This window comes from Hyaena hyaena, unplaced genomic scaffold (assembly GCF_003009895.1).
Source record: "Hyaena hyaena isolate Hyena2069 unplaced genomic scaffold, ASM300989v1 scaffold_10, whole genome shotgun sequence".
Classification (NCBI taxonomy): Eukaryota; Metazoa; Chordata; class Mammalia; order Carnivora; family Hyaenidae; genus Hyaena; species Hyaena hyaena.
This window is the reverse complement of record NW_024080642.1, coordinates 5,392,391-5,413,985: the sequence shown is the minus strand read 5'-3', so window position 1 is coordinate 5,413,985 and position 21,595 is coordinate 5,392,391. Positions and strand designations below refer to the sequence as shown.

General features: G+C 36.1%; 1 protein-coding gene across 1 annotated transcript in view; it reads right to left on the bottom strand.

Moving 5' to 3' along the window:
* The window catches only part of CPD (carboxypeptidase D), a 73,239-nt gene that overhangs the window by 14,453 nt on the left and 37,191 nt on the right, over window positions 1–21,595 (bottom strand). Inside the window, exons 8-13 of the mRNA XM_039253515.1 lie at window positions 20,106–20,215; window positions 11,638–11,740; window positions 10,924–11,066; window positions 9,443–9,612; window positions 4,832–5,155; window positions 2,594–2,789 (exon numbers count right to left, since the gene is read on the bottom strand). Of these exons, the coding sequence (XP_039109446.1) occupies window positions 2,594–2,789; window positions 4,832–5,155; window positions 9,443–9,612; window positions 10,924–11,066; window positions 11,638–11,740; window positions 20,106–20,215 (1,046 nt within the window). The remainder of the gene's footprint in view (window positions 1–2,593; window positions 2,790–4,831; window positions 5,156–9,442; window positions 9,613–10,923; window positions 11,067–11,637; window positions 11,741–20,105; window positions 20,216–21,595) is intronic.

Below are 21,595 nucleotides of genomic sequence, written 5' to 3'. Positions count from 1 at the left end.
TCTTTATTGTTTTACATAGACTTAAAAGGCAAGCCTAAAATAAATAAAAATAAAATTCTCTCTTGCTCCAAATAAATTAAAAAAGAAATGAAAAACTACAGCGCAACTATTTCCAGAGACTTCCTAATGACTTACAAAGGGTTCAGAAACCACTGCCTGCAGGCTAAATCCAGCCTGCTGCTTGCTATTGTAAATAAAGTTTTATTGGCACACAGCCATGCCCATTCACATGACTGTTTTTGTGCTGTACTTCAGAGTTGAATAGTTGCAGCACAGAACAGCTGTCTCACAAAGCCCAAAATATATACTATACATCCCTTTATAGAAAATGTTTGCCCAACACTGGCTGAAACCAATAATAATGGTAAGACTGTATTTTCCAGGTTAAAAATGGGAATGCATATTCTAACAAATATCAATGTATGTCTGGAAACAATGAGACAGAAGAGTTGAAATCCGCATGACAAAAAAAATGAAGTACAATATTTGTCTTACCCATAATAATTCCTTCTCTAAATGATCCTACATATGCATCAATACCTACATATGTGGCATGAACTAATTTCTGACAACTTCATCCTATATATTTCTGAGGGTAAATCAGAATAAATGATCCCTGGTTTATTTATTCTGCTAAAACAGTCAAAAGATTGAAAATGTTGGAGACCCTAAACTCATTGGTTCTTAACTTTCTCCCCTGGGAGAGATTTTTTTTAAAATACATGCTTGAGCTTTGCTACAGGTCTCAGAGTTTATGTGTATTTTCTTGAACTTGCCAGATAATTCTGGCCCTTATCTCAAAATGAATGGCAATCTAAAGTAACATTACAAGGGGCACCTGGGTGGCTCAGCCAGTTAAGCATTTGACTCTTGATTTCAGATCGAATCATGATTTTGAGGTTCCTGAGATCAAGTCCCGCATTGGACTCCGTGCTGGCAGCGTGGAGCCTGCTTGGGATTCTCTCTCTCCCTTTCTCTCTGCCGCTCTCCTGCTGGCACGCTCTCTCTCAAACTAAATTAAAAAATATTTAAAGTACAATTACTGGAGTTCCTGGGTGGCTCAATTGGTTAAGTGTCCAACTTTGGCTCAGGTCATGATCTTGGTTGATGAGTTTGAGCCCTACATTGGGCTCTGTGCTAACAGCTCAGAGCCTGGATCCTGCTTTGGATTCTGTGTCTCGCTCTCACTCTGCCCCTTCCCCACTCACACTCTGTCTCTCTCTGTCTCTGTCTCTCGCTCTCTCAAAAATAAATAAATATTAAAAAAAAAGTATGATTACTAGTTCCAGTCTAATTGGGCCAGTGAAGCTAATTCTCACAATCTAGAAGTTCTGAAATTCCTGGTAGGTATTTTACCTAGGACATAGTCTCTTATGACCATAATATCAGTAGGCAGCAATTTAGCCAGACACTGGAATAACCTCAGGAGCTTTTAAAGGAATACTAATATTTTGGGAGATGGGGCCCAGGCACTGGTATTTTTAAAAGCTTCCCAAATGTTTCTAATGTGTAGCAGGCTTGAGAAACACTATCCTAGATACTCTCCCATTTTTTAAGAACAGAACAAAAAATGTCCTTGGAGTCCTCTTTACAACTCACATTAAGAAATCAATACAATTTGCTTTACTGAAAATGGTAAAATAATTTCTGGTCAAGTCTGATTTAAGCTCATCTCACCTAATCCCATAGGTACTTTCTGATCCTAATTACGATGTCAGTTCTCCCCAAATTTCTTTTAGGGGAGTCAGTATCATGTAACAAAACAGCATAGACTTTAGAGTGAGACACACTTGGGTTTAAATCCCAGTTTTACCACATACTTGCTGTGTGACCTCCTGTAAGTTATCAAATATTTCTGCCTTGATTTTAATTCATATCTGTACAACGGAGATAACAAATTGAGAATTAAACTGTGATATATGTAAAGTATGCGGTGTAAATACCTGACACACAGTAGGTATCAAACAAATATTAGTTCCTTTCCCTTTTCCTAAGGGGAAAAAAATTTTTTATGCTTATTTATTTTTGAGGGAGAGGCAAAGTGTGAGCGGGGGAGGGGCAGAGAGAGAGAGGGAGACACAGAATCTGAAGCAGACTCCAGGCTCTGAGTTGTCAGCACAGAGTCTGACACAGGGCTAAAAGTCATGAACCACGAAATCATGACCTGAGCTGAAGACAGATGCTTAACCAACTGAGCCACCCAGGCACCTCACCTCATTTTCAATATAGTGTCTCAATTATAAGTTACTAGCAATGGAAGTCCCTCAAGTTAGAACGTAAAGAATGTTAAGTAAAGATTGGAAGGGTAATTTGACTATTAAATAAAGGAGTAAGAGACTGAATGCAAATCTTCAGTATTTTTTTCCTCTATGCCTTCTAATTATATACAAAGAAATATAGCAGAAAGACACTGTTAACAATGAGTATATACAAAGATGGTCCATTTTCAAAGGGTAAAGTTTATAATAATGCATTAAAAGTGCCTCTGTGTAAAATTTAACAAGAAGTTTGAAAAATTTTTAATGGTGCTTTGATATTAAGATATGACTGAGTTTTTCCTTCTAAAGCATGTCAAAATGGGCTATTCTCTTACTTGAGTAACAGCTGGGTTCTTTTTGTAGTTTAGGCAGAGAAATTCTGCCAGAGCCAAAAGTAGTTCAGTTCCAACTGGAGCATTTCCATGGATACCAGCAACAAAACGGATCTTTGGTTCTTCGGGTTCAGATATGTTGGGCTTATTGGAGATTTCGAGGGACCAGATGTGACGATATTCGGAACTCTGTCCCAAACTTTCAAAAATCAAAAACACCAAGTCAGCAAGTGATCAAGCATTATGTCAATGCCGACATATGGATTTTTTAAAAAATCTGTTTCAGACATGAAAACAAACATGTAAAGCCTTCAAAAGTCTTTAAAGAATGCATCATTGTGTCAGAAAATTTTAAGAAAATGAGTTTTGCTTGGCCAAAGAAAATCAAATACAAGTGAGATGTTATAAGATTTAGGGAAGAGTATTTGGTTCAGGATTCCTCCAAATTCAGTCATTCTCATACCATCTTCACAATATTTGCCCTATCTTCTATAATCTATACTACCATTTACTTAATGTGTGACTTTTCCATTAACTCACTTAAAATTTTTATTGTGGAAAAGTTTAAATATACACAAATGCACAGAAATTTACTTTCTAAATATAAGTGAATTTATATAAATAAGATACTTTATACTTTATTATAAATGCAATACTAGTATTAGAGCAAAAATCCTAAAGCAATCTGCTGTTGCCCACAAGCTCTGAGCTTAAGGCCTGGTTTCTTTGACACAAAGGGAGATTTACAAGAATTATAGAGGAAAAAACTTAGCTTTAAATTGAGAAGGATTAAGAGAATAGAAAAATTATTGTTTTCTCATGATTCTAGTCAGTGATACTTAGTACCTACTGGCGGACCACCTAAAACTGCCTGTGTCTCATCACTGGCAGGTGTTGAGTATCTGGGGGAAAATATTTAACTAAAAAGTGCATCTTGAATTGGAAGGTTGAAAAAAGCTTAAATGGACGAAGTAATGGATAGCAAAAATAATGTCCAATTTTTTGTTTATTTTAAAATAAGAAAGTCTGTAAGCTCTATACGGCCCTAAGATGGACAATATTAAAACCTGAATTGGGCAGAAATATTCAACAATCAGTGGAGGAAGAGAGGTAAGTGGTATTGCTAAAGTAAATATCATTCTGCATCTAGGAACGTTATAAACCAGTATTTGAGAAGCTAAACATACTGGCAAAATTGGAAGGAACCAATGAAGAAAAACAAAGTAAGAATGTAGAAGGCTGGATAATTTTCATTAGGTATATAGTAGAGAGGTATAAGCACAGGGCAACTTGTAGAGTAAAACCCTCAATAAGCAAAAATAGGAATCAACAAATGAAGGAAATAATTTTCAAGTAACTGTAACAAAAAGTTTTTTCCTCATCTTGTTTTTATTCTATTTTCTTTTTTTTTTCCTTAAAAAAAGGATTTTTTGTTCTCAATTAGTTAACATACAGTGTAGTCTTGACTTCAGGAGTAGAACCCAGTGATTCATCTCTTACATATAAACCCAGTGCTCATCCTGAAAAGTGCCCTTCTTAAATGAGTGTAACAAGATTTAAAGATTTATAATGAAACAGTGAAAGTGAGGCAGAGAAGCCCCAGAAAGCGAAGATAAAGGCTGGCTCAGAATCAGTTTAAGCCACTACTGGATATTTTCCCAGGACCTGCAATCACAGATTGCAGATGTCCCTAAGGTTTCAGGGAATACCAACTGTGAATACAGACTAGAGGCCAGAGAATGGCAGCAACCAGGCTTCATTTTCTATTTGGAAAAAAAGAATGATCCCTGACAGATGAACTCACAGTTCCAAATTTGTCCCTTGCCCCCAGAAAAATAAAGCAAACTAAGAAATAGTCAGGACATGAATCTGCAGCTGAGTAGGTGAAAGTGTTTTTAATTGGGTCAAAGTTATCATTAGGAAGAGAAAAATTTTACATTTCCAGGAGGCACCAACCATCCATTGCTAATTTAACAAGTAATTCTCCTCCAATGTTCCTCATAAAAGTTTTCAGATTCATTGTTCAAAAGATCTCTATGCAATATCTGTTTCAAAAGAAGTAAATTCCAATTCTCATATGCAGTTCCAAATAAATTATAAGAACCATTCAACATGGCTTATGTTGAATGTAACTTCTTTAAAGAAAAAAAAAGGAAAGAAAAGGAAAAAAAGAGAAAGAAAGAAAAGAAAAAAGAACGAAAAAGCGAATGAAAGAAATAGCAGTAAGACGGTGACACTTACTTGGTGAGATTTGTGATGTGTGGGTAGTTCATCACAAGTCCTCTCAGAAACTCTGATAAGTCTTTGTACAAGTGGTATCGATAAAGAGCCAGATTTGAGGAGGACCGTAACATGAGGCTTTCCAAACCATTCTCGGCTGAAAGGTCTTTAATTAAAGTTTCGAACTCTTTAGAGGTTGGATCACTGGCATCATCGGTGTTGGTGCTGTCCCCCTTTCCCTTCTTGGATTCATTGTTTGAGTCTGCTGATGATCGAACAAGTGTGAAGTTGACCTGAATAGCACCATCACTCTTTACAGTCACATTCTTGGTAACTGGATTATACCTGTAATAAAGGAGACATCAGAGCCATGCTTCTGCAGGTGGAGTACCCATACTTTGCAGAGACAGAAGGCTGCCGGGGACACGTGAATCCTTGAGATAAATTCTATGAGAGTCTCATTTTTAACTCTGTGATAATATATTATTTGTTTTAAACATTAATTGACAAAGAACAGATGTGGGTAGACTGTAAAATATGAGTGGGTTTTTGAGATTAAATATATGACCTCAATAGAAAGTTTGTATTTGCAGTAAATATTTTCCACATCTCCTGGAATCTGAGTTCACTTGTCTGTCATCAGGGTATATGGTTGGAAAAATTTGAGAGGTACTAACTTAGGATATTAGCTACCTAACACTCATTCTTGCCCTATTTTTCAGATATCTTGCTGCTTTCATTTTTCTAATACTATGACAAAATGGAAGAAAAACACAAAAGACCTCATTTCTCATTAGCGTGAAGTTCTAATCCAACCATTTTACAGACCAATAGATATACGAAATCATTTTCTTTTGAAAAAAGGTAGCAGTAACTAGAAATATTTTCATGTACTTACCCTTGCTTCAATGTAAATGTTCAAGCTAACGGTTCAGAAATAAGATAACCAGCAAGGGGAGGGGAAAATATCCACTGGTAACATCTATACTTGTTAAAACACAAAAAAGAAAACTACAAGAGGGCAAAAATGATAAGTTTTGGATTTAATGGGTGGTTCAGATTCTAAGCTTTTTGTAAAGGATGGAGAAGATGAAGAAAATTAAGTTTTTTCCAAGGAAAAAATCATAAGCTCATCGTCTCTTTTTAAGTAAACATACCTTTGTAGAAATAAAGCCTTTAAAAAAGATGAAAATGCCCTTTTTTTAGAGAATTAGAAATAAGAAAGAAAATTTCACCAAAGCAATACCTCAATGTAATAAAACTCATAAATGAAAAACCCACAGCTAACATCATACTCAATGGTGAAAACCTGAGAACTTTTCCTCTAACATCAGGAACAAGACAAGGATGTCCACACTTGACACTTTTACTTAACATAATATCAGAAGCAACTAGACCAATTAAAAAAAAAAAAAAAAGGAAGAAAGAAAAAAACGAAAAGAAATAAGAGGTATCTCTTAAACTGTCACTATTTGCAGATGACGTGATATTGTACATAGTAAATTCTGAAGGCTACCCAAAAATCTACTAGAAGTAATCAATGAATTCAGTAAAGCTGCAGGATACAAAGTACCCAGAAATCAGTAGTAGCATTTCTACACATTAATAAAAAAGTAGCAGAAAGAGAAATTAAGAAAATAATCTATTTAAAATTGCATCAAAAAGAATAAAATACCTAGGAACAAAACTAACCAAAGAGGTGAAAACCTGTACTCTGAAAACTACAAAACACTGGGAGCGCCTGGGTGGCTCAGTAGGTTAGGTGTTTAAGTGTTCGACTTCAGCTTAGGTCATGATTTCACAGTTCGTGGGTTCAAGCCCCACGTCGGGCTCTGTGCTGACAGCTAGCTCAGAGCCTGGAGCCTGCTTTGGATTCTGTGTCTCCCTCTCTCTCTGACCCACCCCTGTTCATGCTGTCTCTCTCTCTCAGAAATAAATAAAAAACATAAAAAAAATAAAAAAATATATAAAAAAATAAAAACTACAAAACACTGAAAAAAGATATTGAAGATGACACAAACAAATGGAAAAATATTCCATGTTCATGGACTGGAAGAATTAATATTTTAAAATGTCCACACTACCTAAAGCAATCTATAGATTCAATGTAATCTCTATCAAAATACTAACAGCATTATTTTTATTTTTACCTTTATTTTGAAAGAGAGAAAGAGCACATGAACAGGGGAGAGGAAGAGAGACAGGGAGACAGGGAGAGAGAGAGAATCCCAAGCAGCCTCCGCACTGTCAATGCAGAGCCCAACACAGGACTTGATCTCACAAATCATGAGATCATGACCTGAACTGTCATCAAGAGTTGGATGTTTAACCTACTGAGCCACCCCAACAGCATTTTTCATAGAACTAGAACAAATAACATTAAAATTTGTATGGAAATACAAAAGACTCCAAATAGACAAAGCAATCATGAGAAAGAAAAACAAAGCTGGAGGTATCACAATTCCAGATTCCAAGATATACTGAAAAGCTTTAATCATAACAGTATGGTTCTGGCACAAAAATAGACAAAAATAGATCAATGGAATAGAACAGAGAGCCCAGAAATAAACCCACACATACCTGGCCAATTAATCTATGATAAAGCAGGCAAGAATATACAATAGGGAACACTGGACAGCCACATATAAAAGAATGAAACTGGACCACTTTCTAACACCATACATATAAATAAAATTTAAAATGGATTAAAGACCTAAATGTGAGACCTGAAACCATAAAAAATCCTAGAAGTGAACAGAGGTAGTAATTTTTCTGATCTTGGCTATAGGAACATTTTTCTAGATATATCTCCTAAGTCAAGGGAAACAAAAACAAAAATAAATTATTTTGACTACACCAAAATGAAATGCTTTTGCACAGTGAAGGAAATCATCAACAAAACAAACAGTCAGCCTACTGAACAAAAGAAGACATTTGCAAATGATATATCCAATAAGGGGTTAATATCCCAAATATATAAAGAATTTATACAACTTAACAGCCAAAAAAACCCAACACCAAATAATCCAATTAAAAACTGGGCATAGGACCTGAATAGACATTTTTCCAGAGAATATATATAGATGGTCAACAGTCACATGAAAAGATGCTCAACATGACTAATCATCAGGGAAATGCAAATCAAAACCACAATGAAATATCACCTCACACCTTTCAGAATGGCTAAAATGAAAAAGATAAAATGTAAGTGTTGGTAAGGATGTGGAAAAAAAAAGAACACTGGTGGGAATGTAAACTGGTATAGCCACTGTGGAAAACAGTATAGAGTTTCCACAAAAAGTTAAAAATAGAAACACCATATGATTCAATGATGTCACTACTGACTATATACTCAAAGAAAACAAAATCAGTACATTGAAAAGATACATGCACCCCTATGTTTATGGCAGCATTATTTATAATAGCCAAAAGATGGAAACAACTGAAGTGTCTATCAATTAACCAATGACTAAGGAAGATATGGTGTATATACACAGTGGAATATAACGTAGCCATTAAAAAAAGATGAGATTGTGCCATTTGCAACAACCTGGATGGACCTAAAGGGTATTATGCTGAGTGAAATCAGTCAGACTGAGAAAGCAAATACTATATGATTTCATTCAGATATGGAATCTCATAAAACAAATTAATAAACAAAAAGCAGAAACAGATCCATAAATACAGAGAAAAATCTGATAGTTGGGGGGGGCAGTGAGTAAAATGGGGGAAGAGCAGTAGGAGATACAGACTTCCGGTTATGGAACGAGTAAGTCACAGAAATAAAAGGTACATCACAGGAAATACAATCAATTGTACTGTCATAGCATTGTGTAATGACCGAGGGTAGCTGTAGTGAGCATAGCACAATGTAAAGACTTGCTGAATCACTGTTGTATACCTGAAACTAATGTAACATTGTGTGTGAACTATACTCAAATTAAAAATATATTTTTTAAATAGAAAAAAACAGAGAATGGTTTAAGGGTGGATAGAAATAAGTGTGACAGGGCTTTAAAAGGGCACAAATGTAGGGGCGCCTGGGTGACTCAACGGGTCGAGGGCCCAACTCTTGGTTTCGGCTCAGGTGATGATCCCAGGGTTGTGGGATCAAGCTTTGCGTCGGGCTCTGTGGTAACTGTGGAGCCTGTTTGAGATATTCTCTCTCTCCCTCTGCCCCTCTCCTCCAATCTCTCTCTCTCTCTTCAATAAATGAATGAAAATAAAAGGGAACAAATGTAAAGTGGTGGTATTGATTGAACACGGCTAGAAGCACACAGCAGAACAGGAGTCCTTTCTTCCCAGCTAACAGGTACTTCCCAGCATTGTTACCAACAGCGAAGGAAATCACTTACTACAGCGTTTACATCTGCATCGGGGGCAGCAGGCCTGAGAGGAGAAGGATAAGAGGCCACTGTGCAAAGTGCATGATTTCACAGATTTCTTAAATGTGATAGTTTATGTACTTACTTTAGCACTAGAGGAGACTCAAATGTGTAACCAGCTCTAAACTTCCCAGCATGAAACTCGGGGTTGCTTGGCTTCTCTAGGGCTTTGTGGAAATCATCTTCTAGGATAGAACCATGTTTGTCTTTCCTCAAGCACTCAGTTTCAAAGTACTCAGTCACTCACCCTCGAGCAGATGCTGTGATTTTATAAGTTCCTGGAACCAAGAGACGCCAGTAATCTCCAGTTTTGTAAGTAGTCACTGGGTGATTAATTTCAGCAACACTAATGGTGGCATTCAATATACCCCTGCCATCCGTGGCATCTAGGACAAATCCTTTGACACCTTGATGAACCTGGATAAAGTACAAGGACACCCAGATGTCAATGGTAAAGATCATCATCTAATTATTTTGGGAGCTTACATCCCAAATAACAGATTGATAATAAAGGAAACATGTGGAGCAAATAGGAATTTAGGAGTCGAGAGTAAAGCTAAAGATAAGCACCCATTAAACAAAGTATTTTAGTTGCTGAAAGGCTGATTTTTCATAGGCTAAGTTTGTCTTTATCATGAGGAATATAAATAACACTGTTTAAACTTTAGCACTTCTGACAATTTCAGTATATAGGACAGTCTACAAGAAAACTGTCCTGGCCTCTTTAAAAGGGAAATGTCATTTTTTAAAAATGGAAGGACTATTCTAGATTAAAGTGAGTAAAGAGATGTAATAATCAAATGCAATGCATAAACCTTGACAAGATCCTCATTCTAAAATAATCACTATAAAAAAGATATTTTGGGGAAAAGAAGGAAATCTAAATGTGGACTAGGTACTAGGTAATATTAGAGAATTACTATCAGTTTTCTTCGGTGAGATAATGGCACTTGAAGATGTCATACACAAGAATATCCTTATTCTAAAAAATGCACTCTGAAATATTTAGGGGTGAAATGTCATAGTAGCTGCAATTTATATTGAAATAGTTCAGGAATATATGAGTATGTGGATAATTTTATATAAATAAAACAAATGCAGCAAAATGTTAAAAACTGTTAAATCTAGGTGATTATTAACAACTTTTCTATACATTTAAAATTTTTCATAATAAAGTGTTTTAAAAAATTAGTATGCAAACTCACAGCCTTTATGTCAGTCCACTCAGCAAAAAGAATAAGGCAGAAAAGTACTGGCACAAAGTATTAGATTACCCTAATAATTAACTAGTATAGTATACTTCTTACAGTCTTTACCTATCGGTCACCAAGCTTATCCAAACAAAAGGAAATTAATCATTTCACAGCAAATCACTGGCAAAAAGAAAAAGAATAAAAACATTTACCCCATAGCCCGTCTTTCTATCACTCAACAAACGCTTAGGGGGGTATCCAATTTGTGTCAGTCTTTTATAAAGACAGAATAAAAAGTCACTATCCATTAAAAGCAAAACATCACCACCCTGTTTAATCATTTTCAGCTCTTGCCCCCGTGAGTTCTTCAACTCATTTCATCCATGAATTTTCCAGATAAACATACTAACACATGAATAGACCAAAATGGAATTCAGAAGGGCATATTTGAAAATCACCAGGTGAAAACTACATGTACACACAAAAGTATTTTTGCTCTTAGGAGATATTTCATACTTCACTCCTGTATAGTTACCTGTTTCATAAACTGGATTAGAGATCTTCGATTCTGTTCCCAAAATTTTGGCAGATCTTTCTCAAATGGGTATTTCACACAACCTAGCTCAATAGTAACTTCAAAGCAATTTGTCTGTAAATAGTTCCAGTCCTGCATACCACCTGAAGGATAAAAAATTAAAATCAGTCACTCTGAAGAAGTAGAACTAGATCAGATCCCAAAAGGTAAACAATTTTCCTAGTAAAGAGCCAAATCCATCTTTTCTCAGCATTGGTTGAAAATCAATAATATGTTTATTTGAGATCTCTTTGATGCTGTGGTACAGGTAAAGCACCTGTACTTTCATATTCAAGAAGAATTCAAGTGTAGCTTACCCTCTTCTTATCATAGCCAGAGGTAAAATATAACACTTTCATGAAGTTTCAGTAGAATATCTTTACTCAAAACTCAAAGCTGAAGTTAGCACAGAGCCCTATGCAGGGCTCAAACCCATGAACCGTAAGATCATAACCTGAGCCGAAGTCAGACGCTTAACAAATTAAGCCACCCAGGTGCCCCAACATGTGTCAAATTTAAAAATAGTTGAAAAGGTTATTTGAATACTTTAAATTATTTAAACAATATTTTTAAAGGAATGATATTTTTTCAAAATTAAAAAATCAGTAGGAAGTAGCACCATCCAGGGTGACAGAAAATCTAGGTTATATGGCCTTGGTATTAAAGAATGTTTACCTGGGACATTATACCAACTAGCTCCATTCGTTATTCCATGAGGAAAATATTCATTAGGGTACATATTCTTGCAGGGTCTACCTTGAAACATCTGGGCATTTTCCTGAAAAAAAAAATTAAGATTCTCACTTATATTTGTTTGCATCTGCATCAAAAACTACAGGAAGGAAGAAAAATAATAAAAGTGGTTACCAATAGGGTGTATGTAGGGGCGGGAATGGGGTGGGTGGAGCTATGGGAAGCAGTCAGACTTTTTAGAAATTTTTTTTAATGTTTTATTTATCTCTGAGAGAGAGAGACAATGCGAGCAGGGGAAGGCCGAAGAGAGAAGGAGACACAGAATCTGAACCAGACTCCCGGCTCTGAGCTGGCTGTCAGCACAGAGCCCAATGCGGGGCTTGAACCCATGACCCGTGAGATCATGTCCTGAGCCGAAGTCAGACACTTAACCGACTGAGCCACCCAGGGGCCCCGCAGTCAGACTTTTCAATGTTTAACTTTCTATGCCATATCTAAACAATACCCCTGGATTAAAAAAATATATATATATATGTACATATATATAAATATATATATATATATATACATGAACACCCTCCTTTCATAAACTTAACATACCAATTATAAGATTATGATTCCATTGCTTTTTTATTTATTTAAAAAAATTTTTTACATTTATTTATTTTTGAGAGACAAAGTGAGACAGAGCATGAGCGGAAGAGGAGCAGAGAGAGGAGGAGACACAGAATCTGAAGCAGGCTCCAGGCTCTGAGCAGGCGTTCAGCACAGAGCCCAATTCGGAGCTGGAACCCACGAACCTGAGATCATGACCTGAGCCAAAGTCAGACACTCAACTGACTGAGCCCCCCAGGTGCCTCCCATTGTTTTTTAAAAAATGTTTATTTATCTTGAAAGAGAGAGCGAGAGGCAGAGAGAATCCCAAGCAGGCTCCTTGCTGTCAGCACAGAGCCCAACCTAGGGCTCGATCTCACAAACTCAGACTATGACCTGAGCCCAAGTCAAGAGTCAGACACTTATCCAACTGAGCCACTGAGGCGTCCCCCACTGCTTTATTATCAAATAAAAATTATTATTTTAGAGTACCGTAACAATTGTGTATATGCTCTTTTGCGTTTTGGGTTTTTCACTAAAGGCTTACATACACCTATATCTTTATCTCCATTTCCATCAATAGCTATCAATCCATTCAATTATAAATTATATAGATATACTACTATACTAACATAACATATATAATATAAACTTATATAAAAATAAAAAACATTTAAAGGATACATTTAAAAATACAAATAGAATTTCTAATACATTCTTCCTACATCTTCGTGGATCATCTAGTATAAATCTGACTGGAGACAATCTAGTTGTTCTAGAAAGTAGCGATTAACATTTTGACTTTATTCTCAGAGGAATAAAGAGCCACTAAAAATATCTGAAGAAAGGTTGATATGTGAAATACTCAAGGCTCTAGGAAGCTTATACTTTGGTAAAAATAAACCAAAGCCAGGGAGAGCCATCAGAGTACTACTGAAACAATCCAAGTGTGAGATCATGAGCCCCTGGGTTTGATTTTACTAATGCATTTTACCATCTCCTTGAATTCTCACTACTCTGATCATTGTTTTTAAGCTTAACTAATTTTTTTCAAGCACAGTTTGACAATTTAAAGAAGACCGAGGGTGAGGATCTAGGTGTCCAGTCTCAGGCCACGCATAGTCTAAAAGTAATATACCAAGATATTAACTGATGGATCATCCCTAGGTTTCTCTTCTTCTTGTTGCTTGCCTGTATCTTCTAATCTTTTTACAATAACTTCCACTCTATGAAACAGTTTTTGTTTTTTTTTTTTAATTTCTAGGAGAGAGAGAGACAGCGTGAGCAGGGGAGGGTCAGAGAGAGAGGGAGTCACAGACTGAAACAGGCTCCAGGCTCTGAGTTGGCAGTCAGCACAGAGCCCGACGCGGGGCTCGAACCCACGAACCGTGAGATCATGACCTAAGCGAAAGTTGGACGCTTAACCGACTGAGCCACCCAGGCGCCCCTGAAACAGTTTTTTAAAGAGGCATTTACATAGTGGTGATGGGTAAGGCAATGGGATGCAATTGCCAAGACAGTCAAAATGGCTGAGGACAGAAGATGGAGGGAGAAAAAAGTGAAAAGAGACAGTGTCCAGCCAACAAAAGAGAGAAAACTCAGAGCTTTCTACTATACAATAGGACAGAGATCAAGGAAAGAAGACAATAGTGTTAGACTTCAGAGGACAAGAACGCTAAAACAGAAGGCAAGCAAGCAAGAAAGAAAGGAAAGAAAAAAAAACAGATTTCAGGTAAGCTTGGATGGGGCACCTCCAGGGAAAACAATGTAGGCAGAAGACAAATGACAAGAAACTGAGAGGAGAGAATAAGGAAGTGGAGACGAGAGACTACTTTGTTTTCTTTTCTTTTGATTCCTCTCGAACTAATCTTAGACTTGCAGAAAAGTTACAAAAATAGTAAAGAGAGTTTTATAGACCCTTGATCCAGCTTTTCCTAAAGTTAGCATCTTGTATACCCCAGGTACCATTATCAAAATAAGGACATTAACACTGGAATATTACTATTAACTAAAGTAAACTAGTTTTTATGAAAAATCACTAGTTTTTCCACTAATGCCTCATTGAAATTTTGTCACTTGATATCTGTCACCCTGTACAGTAGAAAGCTCTGTTTCTTTCACTTAATTGAATTCACTGAATTTCATTATACTTAAAATATAAATTATTATAGAAAGATTAGAAAATTTCAGAGCACAAAAGGAGAAAAATATAAGCCTAGAGATCATCAATCGGTTAATATTTTGGTATATAACTTTTAGACTTTTTTGGCTTATATATAAACTGGGATGGATGTGAATGGATGCCCCACCCCAGTCTTAAGGTTCTCAAAATCTGTTTTACTGAAATATAATTTGCATACAACTCAACTCACCCATTTAAAATGTGCAACTCAATGGTTTTTGGTATATTCACTGAATTGTGTGACAATCTCCATGGTAAATTTTCGGACATTTTTATCACCCCAAAGAAATCCATACTCATCAGCACTCCTCATTTTCCTCCAACCTCTTCCCTGCCTCTCCCCGCCTCCCAAGCCCTAGGCAACCACCAATCTATTTTCTGTCTCTATGGATTTGCCTATTCTGGACATTTCATATAAATGGAATCATACAATATGTAGTCTCTTGTGACTTACTTCTTTCACTTAGCATAATGCTTTCAAGAGTCATTCATTCAAGTTGTAATTCATAGCAGTACTCTATCCCTGAGTACTTTTCCACTGCATGAATATACCATATTTTGTTTACACATTTATCAGTTGATGGACATTTGGGTTGTTTCCATTTTTGGCTATTATGGATAATGCTGCTATGATATTCATGTATAGTTGACCCTTGAATAACATGATGATTAGCGATGCCAATGCCCCACACAGTCAAAAATCCAGGTATAAATTTTGACTCCCCCCAAACTTAACTACTAACGTAACCAGTGAATTAACATATATTTTATATGTTATATGTATTATATACTATATTTTTACAGTAAAGTAACTTAGAAAAATGTTATTAAGAAAATCATAAAGAGAAAATACATTTGTGTTACTATACTGTATTTATAGAAGAAAGTCCACATATAAATGGGTCCATGCAGTCAAAATCCCTGTTGTTCAAGGATCAACTGTACAAGTTTTGCGTGGACATGTGTTTTCACCTCTTTTGGGCATATACCTAGAAATGGAACTGTCAGGTCATGTGATAATTCTATATTTAACATGCTTCGGAACTGTAATACTGTTTTCTAAAGTAGTTGTGTGCCATTTCACATTTCTACCAGCAATATACAAGAGTTCCAATTTCTCTGTTTTTACCAATACTTGTTATCTCCTTTTTTTAAATTATAGGCAATCCTAGTGGGTACAGAATGATATCTCATTGTGGTTTTGATTTGCATTTCCTTGATGGCTACTGATATTGAGTATCCTTTTGTGTGCTTCTTGATAATCTGTATATCTTCTTTAGAGAAATGTGTATTCAAATTCTTTGCCCATTTTTCAATTAGGTTGTCAATTAGTTCAATTAGTTATAAGAGTTCTTTATATATTCTAGATATGATTCTTATCAGATACGTAATTTTCTATTTTGTGAGTTGTCTTTGTGCTTCCTTGATATTCTGTTATGTGTTGAGTTCTGCTCCCCTAAAAGATACGTTGAAGTCCTAACCCCAAAGACTTTAAAATGTGACTGTATTCAATTACAGAGATATTCAAGTTAAAATGAGGCAATTAGGGTGGGCCCTATTCCAATATGACAGATATCTTTATAAAAATAGAAAACTTGGACACAAAGGGAGAATGCCATGTGAAGACAGAGGATTGGAGTAATCCGTCTAGAAGCCAATGAATGCCAAAGATTGCCAGCAAAACAACAAAAGCTAGGAAGAGACAAGGAAGGATTCCCCTACGGGTTTCAGAGAGAGCTTGAATTTGCCAACACCTTCATTTTGCACTTCTAGACTCTAGAACTAAGACAATAAATATGTGTTGTTTTAGGGCACCCAGTTGGTAAGACTTTGTCACAGCAGCCTTAGGAAACTAATACCATATTATAGCAAAAATGTTTTTAATTTTTGATGATATTCAATGTATATATTTTTTGGTCACTTGTGCTTTTGAGGTCATATTGAGGAAACCATTGTCTAACCCAATGTCACAAAGATTTATTCCTATATTTTTTCCAAAAGTTTTTTTGTAAGATTTATTTATTTATTTATTTAGAGACAGAGTGTATACAAGTAGGGAAGGGGCAGAGAAAGAGAATTCCCAGGAGGCTCTGTACTGTTAGCACAGAGCCCAATGTGGGGCTCAAACCCACAAACCATGAGATCATGACCTGAGCCAAAATCAAGAGCCTGAGTCACCCAGGCACCTCCTAAAAGTTTCTTTTTTTTAAGTTTATTTATTTATTTTGAAAGAGAGTGAGCACGAGCGAGGGAGAAGTAAAGAGAGGGGGAGGGAGAGAATCCCAAGCAGGCTCCATGCTGTCAGCCAGTGTAGAGCCTGATCTGGGGATTAATCCCACGAACTGTGAGATCATGACCTGAGCCCAAACCAAGAGTCAGATGCTTAAATAACTGAGCCACCCAGAAACCCCTATTTTTTCCGGTAAGTTTTATGGTTTTAGATCCTACATTTAGGACTATGATCCATTTTGAGTTAATTCTTGGGTATGATGTAAGGAAAGGGCCCAAATTCATTCTTTTGCATGTTCCTATCCAGTTTTCCCAACACCATTTGTTGGAAAGATTATTGTTTCTTCATTGAATGGTCTCAGTGTCCTTGTCAAAAAAATCCATTGACCATACATGTAAGAGTTTATTTCTGGACTCAATTCTATTTCATTGATCCTTGTGTCCATCCTTATGTCAGTTCTCAGTGCTTAATTACCGTAGTTTTATAATAAGTTTGAAACTGGGAAGTAGGAGGCCTTTAAATTTTGTAATTTATTTTTCATTTTATTTTATTTTTTTAATGTTTTATTTTTTTTTTATTTTGGAGGGGAGGGACACAGAGAGAGGGAGACAGAGGACCCAAAGCAGGCTCTATGCTGAAAGCAGAGAGCCTGATGTGGGCTTGAATTGACAAACTGTGAGATCATGACCTGAGCCAAAGTCAGATGCTTTAACCAAGAGAGCCACCTAAGTGCTCTTATTTTTCATTTTACAGATAATTTTGTCTTTTTCTACCATTTCTTTCCTGAGTTTTATCAACTGTTCTTCATTTTTCCTATCTCTTTTTTTCTATTTCTGTTTTCATCTTTTAAATATCTAAGCCTACATGTTTTTTCATATTCTCAATGTGTCTTTGGGTATATTTAATCTGTTTGGAGTGCTGACTTATAGTTTTCTTCTGTTTATTGATTGCTTTTTGGTCCTAGTAAGGTTTCCTCAGGTAATATGTGTGAAATTTCATTTCCCGATTTTCTGAAATGCTTCTCCATGGATTTTACTTACCTCTTGGTCATTTTTATGATACAGGGCTGTTAATACAGGATTCTTAGTTAATGGTGCCCTTTTCTGTCAGTCTAGCAGTCAAAGTTCATTAGTGTGTTTCTGTTTTTTTGTTTATTTGCCTTGATATAAGGGTGGAACTGTAGGTCCTCTGATTTTATGGTTCTCTTCTGTCTCGGACAGCCCTATATTTTTCCTTTTTCCCTCTTTTCGTCTTCACTTTCCAATGGCCAAAGGGCACTTCTTCATTTCTTTTTGCCTTTTTTTCTGCTCCAGAAGTTAAGAGTTTGGAAGATTGAACCCCTTGGAACCCATCCTTTTAAATTGTGCCTGTCCCTTTAAATTGCATCAGATCTTGTAATTTGTATGTTCTTTGGAATCTCTTCCCAATATTTCCATGCTCTCATCTGCCCGGTTACTATTTTATTTCAGATTTAGGGGGTACTTAAAGGTTGGTGGTCATTCCATCACCTTCGGGTCTGCCTTTCCTTAGTCCTGTCTTCTGTCTTCACAGAGTATCTTGGTCTGCTTTTCCTCATCATGAAACTACAGCAGGGCATGGGGGGTTGAGTACATGATAGATCATGACAGATCACAGCTAAGAGAAAGGAGACTGTGAGTAAAGACTGAGGATTTTAATGATCACCTTTCCTATTTACAACAGAAGAAACAAAGGCACAAGATTCCAGAGGAGGCAGGATATGGTGGGATCAAGAAATGGAGGAGAATATGGGAAAGATATCAATTGATAATACCCGAGAAGACAGAATCTGAATGCACTCACACCAGATTATTCAAAGTTCTATTTAGTTCAAGGCAAAGTGATCTACTGAGAATAAGGGGAGTAAAGCTGGGATTAGGAGGTTCAGGTAGAGGATAAAGGTTTAGAATCGCCAAAGTGGGAAATAAACCAAAGAGTTAAGCAGCAAAACATGAAATACTGCCAAGTAGAACTGAGAGCTCAGCTGAGGTTAGAGAGCATACATATGTATGTAGTGTTGTCAACTTCCATGACTGTGTGACTTTTCTAGCATGTAGAAGAGAGACAGTGGTGGCAATTACTGAGGATTGGACATTGGCAAGGCAGGCATGTCAAAAAAGTATTCTAAGGTGTAAGTGAGAGCGTCACTAAAGTGGATGTCCGTGGGTCTAAGCTGGGTAGAGAGTAAAATCAAAAGAATTAAAGGTCAAAGAAAACAAAAAGAGACTAAGGAACTAGAAATCACAATGAGAATAAAAAGCAAAACTATAAGATTGGGTACTGAATGTGCAAAATCTGATCACTTAAATTTTACTTTGAATATTCAGAGTGTATCCCATTCTTCTCTTATGCCATGAACATCCTCTAAAAGTGATGTGCCCAAACAGAAGACAGCTATTCCTCAAAGTCTAATAATAGACATATTCCCCTGTTTAAAACTCTCAACAAGGTCCACTTGTGCAGAATGAAGGTGTGGAAGACGTGAAACAACAGAAAGCTGTGATTAGACACCACAGAGTTGCAGTATTAACATTCTTTAACCAATAGAGTCTAGACTGAGTCCGTAGTAAGACCAAAAATTGAAGCTAGCAAGCCCCAACTTCTAACACGTTATCTAAGAACAATTTTTGAATTAAAATCTCACACAAAGACACACACAAATATAACATTTTTGATTGTAGAAGTAATGTGTGTTCATTACAGAAAGTTTAGAAAATACAGAAATTTCTACTTGCGTTCCCTTGCTATATGTTACTACAGACTTTTCCATAGCTTAGACCAGTGGTTGGCATTTTTGTCTGTAAAGGACCAGACAGTAAAAGTCCTAGGCTTTATAGGCTTGAAAGTGTCTGTTTCAACTACTCAACTCTACCCTCTGCACCTATTTAGAAGACTGCTGTTTTTCTTCTTTAGTCTGCTAATATGGTTCATTACACTGACATATATTTTCAAGCTGAAAGAGGAAGCAGCTACAGACAGTATGTAAAAAAAGAAAAAAATGGATAGGACTGTGTGTCAATAAAATTTTATTTACAAGGGCATTAGTGGGCTGGATTTAGCCTGAGAGCTATGGCTTGTCAACCCCCACCTGAGACACTTCACTAGATTTATAACTCAAGTACTAGTCAAATGAAATAAACCAGCATGCTAATTTATATTTATTATGTTTAGTTTATGATGATTCAGGTACTATGCTAAAACCTGTAGACGAAAAGACATTACTTGAGCTTAAAGGTTAATGGGGAAACACATAGTATAATCATAGTGAGGTGGAAAACAGGGGAAAAAGTGGTAATACCGCCTGAAAGGAATCATAGAAAGACTTAACTGAGGAGAAAGCATTTGACCTGAGTCTTACAGGATTTTGTTTTAATGTATTTTTTAATTAAAAAAATGATAGCATTTTATGTTTAAACATGAGCCTACCTTTGAATAAGAAAGTGCTATCTGTTGAAACACAGCATCATCTGGTGATTTACTATATGTGGCAACCCCTTGTTCATCATCATCAAAAGGGTAGTTCACTACCAAAGAACCTGTAAGGGAACAAAGGAAAATGTACCATGTTATCTCCTTCAAGAGGCATCATCAACATAAATAAAGTACACTTTCACAAAACTGCCAGAGATGGGAAACCAATACAATTATCCAAGGATAATTTCCTCATTAGAAATAAAAAAGCTGCTAATTTCCTCAACAGAAAATCAACTGGATAAATAAAATATTAAATGGCTATGCATGACACTTAAAGGTTGCCTTAACTAGAAAGGTTGTAGGAATATATCTGAACTTCTAGGTATAATTTACATGTTAGAGCTGAAACCAAAAGTATACAGCCTGAATTTAAACAATTTTACTGTTACAATAATTAGGATCAGAAAAGATGAGCAAAATTTGATACGTTTTCAGTAAAATTCAGACATTTATAATGTCATGGAATTTTTAAATAAGAACTGATCCTTGAAGTCCAATTAATCCATCCTCTTCATTTTGCAGACTTAGAGTCTAAAACAGAGAAGTTAAATGACTTATGTATGGATAACAGAGCCAGCCCTGATCTACACTCATAAAAAACCGTTAAAAATTTCCCATATGCTCACATTAGAAATTAGTCAATTGGAGTTATAGCATATGATATTTCATGACTTAAGGTAAAGAAAGTGATCCGAAAGAAAGAAAGAAAGAAAGAAAGAAAGAAAGAAAGAAAGAAATTAAATTAAAGAAAGAAAGGTTTTAAAACATATGTAAAGGGGGCACCTGGGTGGCCCAGGTAGAAGAGCATGCGACTCTTGATCTCAGAGTCATGAGTTTAAGCCCCAAGTTGGGTTTAGAGATTACTTTAAAAAAACAAGTAAATACGTTTTTAAGAGTAGATAAATAAACAAAACATACGTAAATGATATCATGTCCCTTCATGTTCCCCATAGAGCATAATGAAGTTAGGGTGCTTCTCAGACAAGAGCCCTGATGGGATACCTTATTTTCCTATTAGTCGCACTGTTTTCCTTTGTTCCGTCTATCCATTTATCCTTCCTCAACTAAGCCACCCATCCTTGCCTTTGTTATCATACTACTTCATGGGAATGGAAATGAAAAAACATATTCCACTTGAATTCAGATGAAGTACTCCTGTGTTAACAAATACCAGAGAACATTTATATAGAGAAAAAAAATTATTTAAGAACCAAGTACGAAGAACTATGCTCACTCTATTCCCCAAAATAGTTCTAACAAGAACAAGTGTACTTCAATAGCTCTTCTTAGACAAATTTGATGTCTCAAAAAAATTTAATTTCACCCCAGAAATTATTATTAAATATTATTAGTATTAGTCATCAGCAAAATGCAAATCAAAACTACAAAATGGGGGTGCCTGGGTGGCTCAGTTGGTTAAATGACTAACTCTGGATTTCAGC